Raw genomic sequence first — 18,058 nt, 5'->3', positions numbered from 1 at the left:
TTTATACAGGGTACGGGTAGTCCCATTAGGGTCGGGTAGTACCGGGTACCCGCGGGTACACTACCCGTTGTCATCCCTACTGTACATAGCATATTATTTGAGAGTATAATTGTATATATAGAAACAGAAAGTGTATTGTAAAGGAGTATTTATAAAACATACCAAATAAAATTTTATATTTTTTAGAGGAAATTACAAGAGAAAATTATGTTTGAACTTTTTTTACAATTAATTATCTTATATTTTTATCTTTTATCTTATTTTTAATTTAAAATATCTTCTTTTAAAAAAATTAAAATATCAGAATTTTTTGATCTGTACAGATAATAACTGGGTTCAGTTCTCACTTTGGAATGAGAAATTTACATGAAAATTCAAATTTTAAAGATTATTTACAACTTTATCAATAAAAATTATGAATTAAGTCAAGTTGGCAGTTAATAAATTTTCACTACAACTTCATCAAATAAACCATTTACAAAATTTTACATTTATCAAATAAAAACTTATACTTTTGATATTATATTAATTAAATTATCAATATTGATTAAACAATAAATATTACTATTATATGGTGCCTTCTAATGGTGAAAACACACAAAGTAAGACAACTTTATTAATAAAAAATAAGCATAGCCTAACCCTTATTATATAGAATTTCATGTAAAAAAAACCCTTTGGAATTAAGGCCCAAATGATTGAAATGAATCTTTGTTCGAGCTAAATCGGCCCAATATCAGTTCACCATTAATCAGACAGCGTAGAAGATTTCAGAATTCCCGCTTCCTTCCTGTGTTCAATTGTGGCGCCAAAACCTCAAAATTGGTCTCTTTATCTGCCCCTAGTCCAAGATCTACTACTTGTATGAATCCTCTGGGTATTCTGCCAGTGAAAGAGAAAAGGAACAGGTAGACCATGTTTGGAAGGGTGCGAGCATCACCATATTCTCTGGATTGCTTCGACACGCCACCTTCCAAGATCTTCAAAGACGATCCTCTCTCCATCTACGGTACTTTCTCTCTCTCTCTCTTTTCGTCTTTGTTACTCCAGTTCCTTTCTTTTAATCCAATAATTTGATGCCTTGGGCCGAGAAAATTTCGATTGTATCTTGCCAAATTTTGAATTCTGCAATTTGGGGATTTTCTTTTTTGGCATATTTTGCATTTCAGATGTCGCTTATTATGTCGGCTTTTGAAATGAATTGGCCTTCTGTCCTCAAGAGCAGGGAAAGGCATGAATTCGAATGGGTTTATCTCATTGGGGCTTGAGTTTGGAGTTAGGCAATTTCCTTAGGGTTCTTAAGCGCATAAGAGAACCCATACTTCAACTTCTATGTTGTTGACCAATTTAAGCTGACTTGTGTTGTTAAACTAGAAATCTTGAGTTCAAGTTATAGTGTATGAAATGAACTTTAACTGGGAGAGTTTCATCTAAATTATATATAAAAAACTTCCATTTTGGATGAATATTGCGTTTGGACCCAGATTTATGGAAGCTTTATCCTTTCATGATAATCAACTGCTTTCTCTAACGTCTTAGTAAGCACTTGAATTTTATGAGCCCTTACTCAGTATTTGGTTGAATGATGATAATTATGGGTTGTGTCTAATGTTTACCTAAATAGCACATAGCAATGAACTGTAAAATTTGAATCTTTGATCTGCTTGATTGCAATTTATCAACTTCTATTAAGTTGAATTGGTTGGTTTTTACCGATGAATCCTTCTTTTGTTGCAGAGGCTACCTTGATAAAGCTTAAACAAGGCTCTCAGCGTGATTTAAGTACTCTTTCCATGGATGTAATGGAGATGGCAAGTGATTGCACAACAGAAAGTGAAACCATGGAGTCCACTTTTTGTAGTTCTGCAAATGCTTGTGAAACTTCCCAACATCTTGTATCCTCATCTGATGAGGAGAATATGGTGATTGATACAGATAGCTCTTCTTCTACAAGTATCCTATCCAGTCCAAGTGTCAGCCAATCTACTTGTGACTCGAAACAAGAACGAGGCAAGAATGTATCGCTTCTCTATCTATTTTCGAAATATAGCAGTTCTAGAAACACATTGAACTCATCTCAAGGAGAGTCAATAAACAATGGTTCTGCAGCTAATTCTCCAAGTTGCAGCAGCTGTCTTTCTGTTGGCTGCACAAAACAGCAGTCTGAACATGAATGTCATAGCTCCTCATCTGGGTTTAACATGTAAGATTTGTGTTGTATCTTCCAATTTTTTTTTCCCTCTGGGTATAGAGGTTTTATGTATGATGGCAAATGTTGTTATTTATTTGGCTTAAGAGATGGCAGACTTTCATAAACAATTCGATTATTGCCTGATCGACGGTATTTATGTCTAATTTTAACACGAAAGAAACAAGTTTGTTTCATTGCTTTTTCTCCCCAAAAGATGCACTCAGTAAGAGCAATAGTGTAATATTGCTTTAGGAAGGAAAGAGAAAGTGCAGATCCTTATGTTGAGATTAATTCATTATTCAATTAATTCACATTAACTGATCTTGATAATTGAAATATTCACCAATTAACTATTTTCTTTAATCTTAACTTTGAAAAGATTGTTTATCTAAAAATGAGTATTAAATGCAAAAAAAGATTTGATGGATTAAAATTTTAACGTTTGGGCAAATATTGAAGAAATAAAACCGTATGGAACGAAATTGAAATTTAGAATTTATGTCAAGGGCAAATTTTGCCTTTCCTCAAAAAGACGAACCCGAATCAATTTGTTAGAAACCAATATAGAGGTATCAAAAAGGATTACTGTCTCATAATCATAATTGTATTGTGATTCTTTCTTTAAAATCATATTTTCGTTTCAGAAATTTACAACCCTAAACCAATACCATTCAACATCTACACATGGAACAAAAATCTTTCTCTTGCTCATGACGAAAATCTCTCGTTAGGGCAGATTCAAGTTCCATTAAGATTAGGCATATTACACATGAGGAAAATTGGTCTTAGCTCCGTACTTAAATCCAAAAGAATGATATCATAACAAAAAGTCTCTAACTCATCAAGAGCGGAAGATGGTCTTTGTTTTTCTCAATGGTTCTGTTTCACTAACAAGAAGAAATTTTTCAAATTTGTGAAAATAAATGATGGATGATTTAAGATAAAGCTGTTTGGAGGGAAAAAATATTCAAAACTGCACACGCCTCTATAATAGAGAGCTGTGTGAAAATCACTCCCTGAACCATGGTGCTAGAGCTGGTGTCCATTCACATACTTCACGTTCTTTGAACCATAGTCCTGTGAGAAAGCAAATTCCATAAATTATTACAAGGGCTCATTTAATGATAAAGAGTGATAATCAGTTTTTTTACAGACCCTTATCCATGATTTCTAGTAATGTAACATCAAATGTGTGTTTCCATGTTCAATCTTGTTAATATTAATCTGACTACAATGCTCAATGAACACCTAGTAATTGGACTCTAGGTGTAATTTTTGTGTTAATTTAACAAATGATTTCTTAATCTAATTATCATGAGTACTTGCTTTAACCTTGATAACCACAAAAAGAAAAATGAACATTGGAGCTTTGTATTTGCTACAAAAAGAAGCACATTTGCTATCTATCAGGAATTAGGGAAATTTATTGGGGGCTCTGGGAATTCGATGTAATGGAACTCCCCCCATACACATGTTGACATGTGCATGGGGACCCTACAAATGTGTAAAATATTGTGGAGTTCCCAAACACATGTCAACAAGTGGATGGGGGGAGTTCCATTTGACATGGAACTTCTGGAGCCCCATATAACATCTCCAGGAACTAGACATCTCTTTAGACACCTTGATTTCCCCCCGCCTAGATTTTAAAATCTAAGAGCATCCATAATGGTTGTTAGATGCATTTAGTAACAAGGATAAGTAACATCCCATTAGAGAGGTTGTAGTCTTTTAAAATATTGTGGGGTAAAAAAAATATCAATTAACAAGAGGGACTGAAATTGTAATTGACCAGGGATGAAACAGCATTTTTTACCTAAAAAAGTAATCTGGCACAAGACCAGGCCTGGCACATTAATGCCACGCGCCAGATCCAGCGCTCCTGCGCCCTGGCGTGGCCTTCAAACAGATTATTTTTGGATTTTAGGGAATCAAATACTGTTTGTTACCAACAGAGGTAACAAACTTAATTCAGCAACATGTAAGTAATGACCTCTCTAGTGGATAGTTGTTACTTAACCCATTTAGTAACAACTAAATCACCCCCACTAGAGATGGTCTAAGACCTTCTGTTTTCTTGACATCAATGTTGTAACTCCTAGAAGATCGATTATTGTTGTTATAATTAATTTCATTTTTCGATATACTTTCCTTCGGACTGGAATCTCAAATACAGTTCTAGACTTTTAGATCTTGAATTTTCTATACTAAGCATTTGTTACAAAAGTAACAACCTTTTCCTATATTAAAAAAAAAAGATTTCATTGCAACCTACAATGATTGCATTTGGATTACAAATTAAAGACCATGTAACTAGACTTGCAAAGGCATTTGCTAGAAAATAATTTCTGTTATTATATAATAAAGACTTGGAGCAGTAAAGCTGTTAGTTACCTATTTCCCGTTTCCCGTTCTCAGGGCTGTCACTTCCATGGACCACATTCCTGCAGAAATATCATCATAAGACATAACAAATTACTGGCAGGAAAAAAAGAACAAGTTTGGTCTGCTGCAGCAATAACAAATTAAACATGCGAATCATCCAAGTAGCAAGCCTAACCTTCCAGTTTGAACAGCAAGATCTCCTCTTATTGTGCCCGGTTCAGCTTGAAGAGGATCAGTAGATCCTATTAACTTCCGTGCAGATGCCACAACACCAACACCTTCCCAAGCCTAGTTACAGTAGCATTACGATTATCAAAAGAACTACAGAAATATCGAATTTATTATTCACTGTAGGCAAACTAGAGAAAATGGGGAACATACCATACACACAACTGGACCTGAAGTGATGTAATTGATTAGCTTAGGGAAGAAAGGTCTGCTTTTAAGATCCTTGTAATGCTCCTACGGTTATAAAAAGGGTTATGATTATCGGATGATGAAACAACAACGAATTGATATGAAAATCAATAATGAAGTGAATTAATCAGCAATAATAACAGAAGACCACTATTCACCATCACTTACATGAGAAAACTAAACACTAAAAAGATTGAATGAAATAATGTTGTCAAATAACAAACCTCTGCCAGTTCTTTGGGGCATTGGAATAGCTTCAATCCAGTCAATTTAAATCCTTTCTTCTCAAATCTTGAGATTATTTCTCCTACCTGAAAAAAGAGTCCATTTAGCAAACATAAAATTTGTACGAAAAGGTCAAAACATATTAATGTCATTTCAACCACTACAGAGCGAACTATCACTGATAAATAATCATTTAACAGTATAATTTAGGCATCTAATAACCCAATTTAACAGTTCTTCAACATTCTCAGCAACCGAAGAATGAACTTTACTAGTAATTACAGTGCGTACAAAAATAGATAGCTTACAAGGCCCCGTTGAACTCCATCAGGCTTGATCATGATGTAAGACTCTTCAACTTGTTCCTGCAGCACAAAATTAAAAATAAATGAAAAACCAATGTGAATGACTCGACTCGAAATGTCAAAATTGAGCAGGGGTTACTGTATATTTTCACTTTAATTCAAACCCTAACCAGCCGATTTTCTTCCTATAGCAAGAAGAAACGTAAAATTTGAGGTTAAAGCAGTAGAATAAAAAAAATATCGACAGAGTTCAATTAGAAGTAAAAGTCAACGGAGCAATGGCAGACAGCAAATTCAGTAAAAATGAAGAGAAAGAGAGAGTAAATACCATGGAAGCGACCAAATGAGGAAGGAAGATATGGGTTTTGGGTGAATTGCGGGATTTAGCATGATAGAGAGGTGAAGGTTGGTAGGAGAAAAGGTGCGATGTAGAATGAAATGCTGCAAGGTGGGTAGAGGCTGGGCTAAGTTTTTTGCCTGGAGCATAGGCTAAATGACCGGCGGTGGTTCGGCGAGTTGTCCCCGAAGATAAGCGAGCAGAAAGAGAGGGTATACCTCCTCCAACCACGCCTACTGCTTCCATTTTCTTCTCTTCTTCTTCTTCTTCTCTATCCAAAAATTGACCCTTTGAATTGGGCTATGTATGCCTATTCCTTTTACTAAATTGAATTCCGTATAAGAAAATATTAGATGCCCGATCGAGTCATGGGTTAGGCCAGGTCCGACCTAATCAGGTTTTACACTGGCCGATTTTGTCCTAACTTAGTTGAACTCAAATCATATTTAGAAAATTTACACATAAATTCAGATTTAAAAATTTATTTACACCTATATCGAGTATTAATTTAAATTTTTCGTATATTTTAAGGATTAGGTTTTATAAATTAGGAGTCTAAAATATATTTTTTATTAGAATTTATGATTTATAAATTGATGTCTAAAATTTATAATTTAGAGTATAAATTCATACATATATAATATAGCCTAACCCTATTAAGAATTAAGTTTTGTTTTATAATATGATTTAATTGTAATTTTATAATCAGATATGATTTTCATGTAAAAAAATATTTATACCGAGTTCGAGCCCGGCTAGATCAAAGTAAATAAATTGATTTTCAAGCCCAATCTAACTAGTATATATTTATATTAAAAAACTGGCTTAATACATTAGTTGTTCCTTGAACTTATCCAAAAATATTGATTGATCCCTAAACTTATATAGTGTTTTATTAGTCTATCGAAACTTGCTTAAATTGTTATGATTAAGTCCCTAAATCTATAAAATCGCCATAAAAATGTATAAAATAAAAAGTTAATTTATTTTAAAGACTTGAAATCATGAATTAAGTCTTTATTTTTTTAAGTTTTGATTTTTCTTTTTATGGAGTTAGACAAATTATAATGTAGGTCACCTTAAACAAGTTTATGGGACAAATGGATCTAGGGGTGAGCAAAAAAACCGGTAACCGATTACTGAACCGATAACCGAACCGAAATCTTAGTTTGGTTCGGTTATTTTAATATTCTGGTTCGGTACGGTTTTGATTTTAGCTTAATTTGGTAATCGGTTATCGGTTCGGTTATTGAAAAAAAAATATCGGTGTAACCGATAACCGACCGAACTTATTATATAAATATAAAAAATATAATTTTATCTTTATATATATATAAATAAATAGTCCAACCCTAAAAAATACACTTTTATCTTTGTATATATATATTTTAGTTTAGTAGCCTTTAATTTATTCAATTGTAACTTTTGTACAAGAAAATTAATTAAATAAAAATGTACAAAAATTTAAATATTTCAATTTTTCGGTTATTCGGTCGGTAACCGAACCGAACCGAAAATTTTCGGTTAAATCAAATTCGGTTACCAAACTTATTCGGTTCGGTTCGGTTATGAAAATAGAGTAAATTTCGGTTCGGTTAACCGATGCTCACCCTAAATGGATCACTATAAGCAAGTTCAGATAGCTAATATGTTATTTTAAATAAGTTGAATGGATTAACGAGACACTGTACAAGTTCAAGATCAAGAGGTCAATCAATCTTCTTGGACAAGTTCAAAGGGCTTTTAAGCCTAATTTTTTTTATTTTAAAAGTATTTTAAACTATAAATATGAATCATAAAAATAAACTAAATTACAAATTTAATTAATTAATTCAATAAAAGTAATAACAAAATCAAATAAAATTAATAAAAATATATAAAATGTAATAGAAACAAAAATCAACAGGTTTGTGTTGGGCTTAATTTATAAAACTCAATAGATATATTTTATGCATTGAAGAAGGAATAAAACTTGGGCAGATATTAATTGCCCGCCTTTAAAGAGTTCAGCAGCAATCTGAGGCAGTTGAAGTAGTCTTAAGAAACATCTACTCATTAACATGGACTTGATAAGTAACCCGAAAACAAGTGCTGACACAACACAATATTATATTCTCATTCCTACAGTAGTGCAATGACTTGTAATGTCTAATGGAAATATTATAATATTTTTAAGCTTAGAGTCCACATTTTATTTATATTGATGTAACTTATTTGCGAAGAAGAATAGGAAAGATTACACAATGAAAGGGTTACATAACTGAACTTTCATTCCAATGAGGATTAGATATCTAACTTTTCAAATGTTTGCTTCCATATGTCTAATGGGTGATCAGGAAATGAAACTACAATATGAATGACCATTATTGGAACAAGAATAACTGCTTGGCATGACAAAATCCTTACTAAAAACCAGATAAATATAAAAAATAAACATATATACTAAAACGAATGTAAATACCTAATGTTAAGTAAACAAACTTCGAATTATAGAAAGAATATGCAGTAGATTAGGTTAAAATTAACATGCAGATAGTACAATAATTTCAAGAACAATCGTTTGAACACAGTGTAATGTCTTAAATAAACCCTAATAAGAACCTTACCGAGATGAAGAATTCACGATTTAGAACACGATTCACCCGATTGACAGGAGGAGAAGATGAATTGTGTTTAGGGTTTTTACAGAGGTAAAGATCGAAGGAGAAGAGCAGTTCCAAAGACTGGGTTTAGGCTAAATTGGCCTTATATACCCCGTTCTTTTTTAAACGTGCAAAATGAAAGTTAGAGTTTTTGCTCCCTCGTTTTTCTAATATTTGGTTGCCGCTTTTTTATTTTCGTATAACAATGACAGTCATTTATTCGAAGTGTCGTCTGATGGTTAAGTGACTTTTCTATCAAAATCGCGTTCTTTTGGGATGACATCAGACTGTAATCATAACATCATCTGAGAATCGAGTGCATTTTTTATTTCGCCTTCAGATGACATAAAGTTAAAATACTGTTACGAAAAATATTCAGACGACACAGAAACAAATGTCTGTAATGTATCTTGTGTCATGCGAAAGGAAAAATGACATAGTGGAAATTTCAAACTATATCGAATGAACAGAACAATAGAAGTTGAAGCAAGTTCAGAACATGAAATTGCAAATAGAAAACCCATAATATTACAATTGATCTTATTTAACAATGTCACTTTATCCCAATAATTTATTAGTCTTTATATTTTTACGTAAAAATATGTAAAAATACTCCTAAATGTTTACAACCATGAGCAATTTTACCCTCTAACGTCTAAAATGGTGTAATTTTATCCCAAATGTTGGCAAGTTGTGTCAACTTCAGACATTATTATAAAACACAGATGTTTTATTCCTTATTTTGCACCAATTGCATATCTGTTAGTTCTAAAAAAAATTCATATTTATTATAATTTAAGAATAGAATTGAATATTAATATTTATAAATTTAGCGAAATATATGAATTTTTTAAGATTGAATTCGCCGTTAGAGAGAAAGAGAATAGGAAATACTAAAACCCTTGGGAGGGACGATCGATCGATCGAGATCGAGAGAAAAAGGAGGGCAGACAAGACCAAGATTGGATCGCGGGGAGATCAAAAGCAAAAGCCGATGAAATTTGAAAATGGGAGTGTTTCAGAGTTTCATATCTACTTATTAATTGTTAATAAGAAAAATTATCATGTCTACCGCTGACCGATCCTAAAAAATTTAATGGGTTCTATTTTTATTTTACATACTGTTTGATCCCTAAATAATTTAGGGATCAAGTCCAAATTTGTCCCTAACGTTTTTGGAGAACTACGAATTTATCCTTAACATGTGAAATGATGTAATTTTATCCTTAACGTTGTCAAACAAGTTCAATTTTACCCTTAATGTTGTCAAACAAGTTCAATAAGTTTAGGGATAAGACCCAAATTTGTCTTAAGACTTGGATTCCTTGATGGATACAGAATTCTAAGCTTACAAGGGTTCCTAAAGAAGTTGATAACCTTAACCTAGAAAATCCTATAAATAAACAGATATTGACACAAGATATTGTAACGATCCGGTCCGGAGTGGGTAACACCGAGGTAGAGGCTTGAGCAAGGAGCGGCCCTTAGGGATGGTGATGGAGGCAGGAATGAACTGAATCCCACATCAAAAGTGGAGAGTGAGTGATTGGGACTTATTAGTAAGATGGAAATCCAATACATGCAGACGCGTTTTAAAGTCATGAGACCCAATGTGTTGAATTTGGACCAAAACGGACAATATCTACATTGGACCAGGATGTTAATTAGGATTCTAAACTATCAAAATCGTCAATCAGGTCCCTGGACTAAGTAAAAATCATCAATTGAGTACATATCCTAAAATCAGAAATTGTGACTGTTTGATATAGACAGTAATAATCTTTATGTTGGTTCAGTATGAGTTTATGGAAAAGAGTCTGAAACTGTTTAACCGAATGATTTTTTATTAAGTCCTAATTGAATGATTTTTATTTAAAATAAAGACTTAATTGATGATTTTTTATTAGTTTAGAGATCTGATTGATGATTTTGATAGTTTAAGATTTTAATTGATTTTGAAACTCGTTTTTAGACAACCAAATGGGTATTATGCCATGAAAAGAATACTACTTTCATAGGCACCCATGAATAAAAAATTCAATTCTATGATTAAGGCCATCAATAAAAAAAAAAAAATTAGTCACCAACCTCAGGCATCGCCCACCTTTTTTGAACTTTGACTACTTGGATATTTTAGTGAGCAAATTAGAGCATGTGTTATCATACAATTGATAAAGGGTGTTGTTAAACCCAGTCCCATTTTCCCACCCCTAACCTCGTGAAAGGACGAAAATGCCCTTTCATGGAATTTGGGAGGGGAATTTCTAATTTTTTTATCAATTCAACACGCGGGCGTGTGGATATCACGTCTCACCGCGTGGTCGGACGTGATATACACACGCCTCACCACGTGGTAGGATGTGATAGCCCCATGCTTCACCGCAAGATCGGACGTGGGGCTATCACGTCCGACCACGTGGTGAGGCGTGTGTATATCACGTCCGACCACGCGGTGAGGCGTGATATCCACACACCCGCGTGTCGGATTGGCAAAAAAAAAAGCTTTTTAACCCCGTAAATAGTTCGTTAAACCCGTAAATAGGCCGTGAAACCCGTAAATAGGCCGTTAAGCCCGTAACTACAGAATTGTACGTAACAAATAAAAATAGAAAACTTAAAAATTAAAATAAACATTAATAAACATAAACATTTATAAACGTAAATGGTTAAATATAATATATACAACAAAAAGTGTTAAAATGTATGAATTTTTACAACAAAAATTCAGCTCGCCCGACGCCACGCATCCATAAACTCATCCATCTCCCTCTTAATGCGTGGAACATCCTCGTCAGATCGGTGGGTAGCCGATAGTTGGGTGACACGCCATAACCAGCTAACCCACTGCAAAAAAAAATAAAACTTAATAAATAAATAAATATTAACAATTAAACACATATAAACTAATACTAAATAATAATATTAAATAATAATAAACTTACAAATTCGCTGTTGGCGCGAGCATGCTGTACCGGTGCAGCCTGTGGTGCATGAAGGAGATGGGGATGCAAATGTCGCCTATACCAGTCCATATAATCAGGCTCACAGGCAGTGGGATCGTATCCAACGGGTCGGCATCTCCTCCGATCAATGCCCCGAGCTGATGAAAATCTCTGCCACGTATCCTCAACTGTGACTAAGGAATGCGTGAGCTTATACGCGATAGATCTCCATGGTCGTACTGCTTTATCAGGTCTAATACGCTCAGCTGGGATAGGCTGAATATATCCGACCTGTCGCAGCGCTCGATCGGGCATATACGGCTCGACGATGTCTTTACACCGTATCCAACCGGCGTAGGACACTCGAAGCCGATCATCATCGGCGACAGGACCATAAGGCAACCACTTCACTTGGAAAAAAAGTAATACTCAATAAAAAAAATAATAATATACTATAAATAATACTTAAATAAATTCTAAAATTTTATAAAATACCTCTGCCGCCGTCATACGATCCAGCTGCCCATGAAAGGTATCTAGTCGGGCGGTCGTCTTGCCTGGTACCCCGACCTCCCATCTCAGTGCACGGGCATGGTCAGCTGGGATCAAGTGAGCTCCTCTATGCGGCCGGAACACCGAAAAATACTCGTATATCCATGTCTGCAGTAGAGTCAAACATCCGCATATACATGAACAGTCTCCCCTGCTCTCTATCCACAGCTGCCGGTACAACATGGCTAGTGTAGCAGACCCCCATGATAGTCCAGATGCCCCGCTGACACCGCTGTAAACCTCAGCAAGATGGGCCGGCCTAATCCTATCTCCACTCTTGTCAACAAACAGAGTGGATCTAAGCATAAGCCACATCCACGCTGTGGCCCGAGTAGCGTCATCCCTACCCTCGGCGAGAAGCCCATGTACAGCCCCAACAAATACACCTCCACCTCCCCATAAATGACTAGTCGGCAACAGAAGCTCAGCCTGACTCACCCCAAACATCATCATGCACATGGCATCAAGCGAGTCAGTAGGGGGAGACTCGGACACCATCGGACCGTCGATCGGGATCCGAAGAATCTGCCACACATCATGCAACTGGATAGTCATCTCCCCGAACGGCATGTGGAATGAGTTCGTATCAGGCTGCCACCGCTCCACGAACGCAGTCAACAGCGGAGTGTCGAGGTTCTTGAACATGGCATGTGGAAGGTGAGACAAACCAGTCCTCTCGATCATCTCCCTCAGCTGTAAAATGACACATATACAATTTATACAATTACTGAATGTTTTTTATGTTTATAGTTAAAAATACAAATTACAATAAATGTTGACACACTATATTATACTTACCTCGGGTGACGCATCAGAAAACCACTGACACAAATCTTTGCATGCTGATGATCTATTATAGCATGTCAGAAACGACCGAATCTCCCCTCCCAACATCCGTGAGGCAACATGTCCTAGAAAACTAGGAATCACGGAACCATCAACGGGACCACTATCAACCGGTGTAGTAACTACCCAGCTCTCGTCCTCACTAGCTTTGGAACGTTTGCTTGTCCCTGAAAATTATAAAATTATATTAATATTATACTAAAATTATACTAAAATTATAAATATACTAAAATTATACTAAAGTTATAAATATACTAAAGTTATACTAAAGTTATACTAAAATTATAAATATACTAAAGTTATACAAAAGTTATACTAAAATTATAAATATACTAAAGTTATAAATATACTAAAGTTATACTAAAATATACTAAAATTATAAATATACTAAAGTTATACTAAAATTATAAATATACTAAAGTTATACTAAAATTATAAATATACTAAAATTATACTAAAGCTATACTAAAGTTATAAATATACTAAAGTTATACTAAAATATACTAAAATTATAAATATACTAAAATTATACTAAAATTGTACTCAATTTATACTAAATTATACTAAAGTTATACTCAATTTATATAAAATTATAAATATACTAAAATTATAAATATACTAAAATTTTACTAAAATTATAAAATATACTAAAATTATACTAAAATTATAAATATACTAAAATTACTAAAGTTATACTAAAGTTATAAATATAACTAAAATTATAAAAAATACTTGTACTCGCAAAACGACCTCCTACGCGCTGGGTCGGCTGTCTCCCCGGGGTCGGCTGCTCATCGCTCTCCTCAACCTCGCGATCATGTGCAACTGCAGACTGTCGCACTACCCGGGCTGCCACATCCAGGTAGTCCTCAAAATCAGTCGTCCCCTCTGATTCATGAATATCGGGCTGATCCGCAATCGGCCCTCTCCTCACCTGCTCCGTCGCAGCCCCTCTCCGCCTACGACCAGATATATCTATACCACGCAATCTCGTATGCCGTGGTGTATCATCCTCGTCGTCCATATCTAGACGACGAGCAGATGACGGGATGGATTTCCCACCCCTAGTAGGCCGCTCCGTCTACAAAAAAAATTACACTAAATTAATAAAATTGTAAACAATGTAAATTATACTAAAATACTACTAAATTAATACAAATGATAATAATAAATTACACTAAATTAATAAAATTATAATAAATTATACTAAAATTGTACTCAATTTATACTAAATTATACTAAAGTTATACTCAATTTATATAAAATTATACTAAAATAATACTAAATTAATACTAAATTAATACTAATTATAATAATAAATTACACTAAATTAATAAAATTATAATATATTATACTAAAATAAATAAATTACACTAAATTAATAAAATTATAATACATTGTACTAAAATAAATACTACTAAATTAATACTAAAATTTTAAATAATATTTTTTTTTATACAAAAACAGCGTGGGGCGTAAGAGAATCACGCCCGAACCACTAGGCGGGCGTAAGGGAATCACGCCCGAACCACTGGGCGGGCGTATGAGCATCACGCCCTATCAGTGGTTCGGGCGTATGAGTATCACGCCCTACCACTGGTTCGGGCATGTGGCTATCACGCCCGCACCACTGGTCGGGCGTGATACTCATACGCCCGAACCGCATATTGGGCGTGATGTTCATACGCCCGACTGCGATTCCGACGATTTTTTTCAATAAACCAACAGATTCAATTCGAGCTACAAATCAACGAAATAAGCGGTAAATCTTACCATTTTATCTTTTCCTTTACGAATTCTGTCACCATCCATGATTCGGTTCAGTAATTTGTCCGGATTTGAGCAAAAATCGTATAGGGGTCTTGAGAGGTTTTAGGTTTTTTAAAATTTAGTTCAAAGGGTAGTATGGTATATTCCAGGGGCTAGAAGTATAAATTTAGGGCTGGGTTTAGTAACCCACTTGATAAAAGATATTAAAACGGAGAAATCGAATCAATCAGATTTTGAAATTGCTATCTTTGAAAAAAATTTAGAGTTAATATTTTTGATATCAGACGCAGCACTTATAAAGTTGGAACCACCACCTGGAAAAGAGAATATGTGGACGTATGATCCGGTTTTATAGTTTTGTTTCAAAAAAATCTTTATAGACCTTATTGTGAGCAGCCGTGTAACCCGATTATCTTATTTTAAGAAGGTTTTATGTTGGTAAATGGAATTCTGTTTTTACATGACATCGTCACTTACGTTTTTAAGGACGATGCTTAGCTTGTCCCTTCCGGTGTATGCGTTCTTTATATTTACTAACTCATTTGTCATGTTTTTGGATTAGCTTAATTATTTCAGAGTCGCCACCGGAGTTTTAATATTCGGAAATATATCAAATTTTAGACGGCATACGGGCTCACAACATGCCACATCTTTGGAGTTTGGTTCGTGACTTTAACTTTTAAAGGATCTGATTAATGAACACGTAGATTTGTCTTTTATTAAAATACTATTTATATTCTAATCAAATTTCATTTAAATATCGGTTTACGTTCGAAAGTGATAAATAAATACTGAAATGATAAAATATATTACATCACGATACAAATGGCGCAAGAGCCCTATTACATCAGTTCTAGTCCTATAAAATAAATCTATTAAACCTGCAAAACAATAAACGTTAGCCGCTGGACATTGGAACTCGTCTTTCGGATTTAACTACGACGCCGGACTCGATCAATTAGAACCCAATCAGATCTTATTGTTGTTGGTCCCGTGTGATTAGTTCCAATGGGGGGGTTAGGAACTAATATAACCTTTTTTTTTTTTTGGTAGGAACAGGAAAAGAAAACGAACAAACAAAGAAAACTAACCCGAGATCAGCCTAGGAAGGCTAACCCCAATTCTATCCTCTAAAAGAAGAGACGAAAGAAAGATGGGAGGATCAGAAAGGGTAGAGACACCTAACATCCCCTCATGCCCAGCTGCCGCCAAGCGATCCGCAACCCGGTTCTGTTCCCTATAAATGTGGCTGAACTTTAAGAACTCAAAGGAAGGGCGAAGCCTTAAAATAGCTTTGATAAGATTTTGGCTGTTAAGACAAATAGCCTGGTTATTTGAAATCCTGTTGATTGCCTCCATGTTATCAGACTCCACAGATAACCTCTTTACACCCAGGCTAATGGCAAGCTTGATACCCGAAAGAATACCCCACAGTTCCACCGAAAAGGAAGAACCCATCCCCAGGTTCTGGGTAAACCCAGACAGCCAAGCGCCACCCGCATCACGAAGAACTCCTCCAGAAGCAATCTTGTCATTGCTAAGGCAGGAGCCATCCGTATTCAGCTTCACCACCCCTTCTCCTGGCTTGCTCCATCCAACGAGGTGGACCTCTCTTTTCTGCGTAGACCTGGCAAGTGGATCCCCTTTGAAGCTCTCAGTAATAATAGAGAGTTTTTTCGAGAAGAAATCCAGTAAGTCAGGAATAAAGACAGTTTTATCAGCAAAAATCTCCTCGTTCCTCCACTTCCAAATTTGGTGACAGATGATAGCAAAGAAAATGTCACCATGCTCCATGTTAGCCAATAATTTCCCACTAACACCATCAAAGAACCAGTTATACTCAGAGTGGGCCATGAAGGAAGGAAGAATGTGGAGAGGGATAATTTTCTTCCACACCTCTTTACTCTTAGAGCAATCCCTCAGAGCATGACACAAAGTTTCATCATGGCCTCTGCATCTACTGCAAGCTCCAGAATCCGCCAAGTGCCGTCTGTGTCGATCCGAATTAGTAAGCAACCTGTTCTTGACTCCCAGCCACAGGAAACTCCTAATACGGTAAGGGATTTTAAGCGCCCAAATGGATTTCCACGTATCTGAAAGAGGATCGGCCCTGTTAGGGGTAAAAGCTTCAAAGGCTGATTTGCAAGAATAAGCACCATTGATAGTCAGGGCCCAGCAATGTCTATCCTTATCTTCCTCATGATTACTAATCTTAACTCCTCTAATTCTAAGGAGAGTCTCCAGGCTAAAGAATGTATCAAACTTTGACCAGATCTAGTCTCCCTCAGAGTCCACCACATCGGCAATTCTCCAGTTACGGATGTTACTAGGCGGGGGGGATCTACACACCTCAACAAGCGGTTTGTCACCAATCCATGTATCATACCAGAAGCTGATGGACTTACCATTACCCAACTCCAGACCAACCCCCAAGCAGAACTCTGCAAACATAGCGCTAAGCCCTTTCCAAAGGAAGGAACAACTGACAACTCTCTCCTTAGGGCCACCAAAGATTTTGTCTTTCCGATACTTGCCACAGAGAAGACGAACCCAAAGAGAGGATGGGCATTGCCACATTCTCCAAAGAAGCTTCATTAAAAGGACTTTATTATTGTCCTTAGCTTGTCTTATACCAAGACCCCCCCTGCTTTTCGGTTGGCAGACCTCCTTCCAAGGGACAAGGTGAATCTTTTTCCCTTCTCCAGACTCTCCCCAAAGGAAACACCGGTTGATTTTGTCAAGCTCGTTGAGGACCGGCTCAGGCAGTCTACAGGCTTGCATGATATGATTAGGAGCTGCGCAATTGACAGATTGGATTAAAGTTAGACGGCCTGCTAGGGAAAGAGAATTAGCTTTCCAACTAGCACACAAACCATTGGTTTTGTCCAAAGTTTCTTTAAAGGAGGCTTTGGAGACTCTGTTGCTATGGAGAGGGACCCCAAGATACTTACCCAAAGAGTGAGTAAGGGGAATGCCAGAAAGATCACTCAGGCTTCTACAAATGCCTCTATCCATGTTTTTAGAGCAAAGCATCCGAGACTTTTGGATATTAATCTTCTGGCCAGAAGCAGCACAGAAACAATTAAGGATATCCATTACCACACTAATTTGCTCCTCATTCCCTTCCACGAAGAGCATCACATCATCAGCGAAGAACAAATGGGTAATAGGAGGGCAAAATTTGTTGATGGACACAGGATGGAGAATCCCCTTGCTCACAGCCTCATGGATCAGGTGCGACAATCTTTCCATAGCAATAACAAAAAGGAAGGGGCTCATGGGATCTCCTTGACGGATTCCCCTGGAGGGAGAGAACTCATCAGACATATCTCCATTGATCATAACCTGGAAAACAGGAGAGGAAATGCAATCCTCAATCAATTTCCTCCAGCTCTTCGGGATACCAGCTTTCTTCAAACTATCCAGAAGAAAACTCCAGTTTAAAC

At 35.8% G+C, this 18,058-nt stretch overlaps 2 protein-coding genes across 2 annotated transcripts; one reads left to right on the top strand and one right to left on the bottom strand.

Annotated features, from left to right (window-relative positions):
• The first annotated feature begins 780 nt into the window (after nt 1–780).
• Nucleotides 781–2,332, top strand: LOC136232003 (uncharacterized). Its single transcript, XM_066021061.1, has 2 exons — nt 781–1,009; nt 1,738–2,332. The coding sequence occupies exons 1-2, from the start codon at nt 916–918 to the stop codon at nt 2,205–2,207; spliced, it is 564 nt and encodes a 187-aa protein (XP_065877133.1). The 5' UTR covers nt 781–915; the 3' UTR covers nt 2,208–2,332.
• Nucleotides 2,333–3,025: 693 nt separating this feature from the next.
• On the bottom strand, nt 3,026–6,174 carry LOC136229075 (nucleoside diphosphate kinase 2, chloroplastic). Its single transcript, XM_066017642.1, has 7 exons — nt 5,852–6,174; nt 5,527–5,583; nt 5,218–5,304; nt 4,958–5,038; nt 4,752–4,864; nt 4,586–4,635; nt 3,026–3,268 (listed from the first exon to the last, which is right to left on the bottom strand). The coding sequence occupies exons 1-7, from the start codon at nt 6,104–6,106 to the stop codon at nt 3,201–3,203; spliced, it is 711 nt and encodes a 236-aa protein (XP_065873714.1). The 5' UTR covers nt 6,107–6,174; the 3' UTR covers nt 3,026–3,200.
• Between the last annotated feature and the right edge of the window lie 11,884 nt (nt 6,175–18,058).

This window comes from Euphorbia lathyris, chromosome 1 (assembly GCF_963576675.1).
Source record: "Euphorbia lathyris chromosome 1, ddEupLath1.1, whole genome shotgun sequence".
Taxonomy (NCBI): domain Eukaryota; kingdom Viridiplantae; phylum Streptophyta; class Magnoliopsida; order Malpighiales; family Euphorbiaceae; genus Euphorbia; species Euphorbia lathyris.
This window is presented reverse-complemented; position numbering and strand designations above follow the sequence as displayed.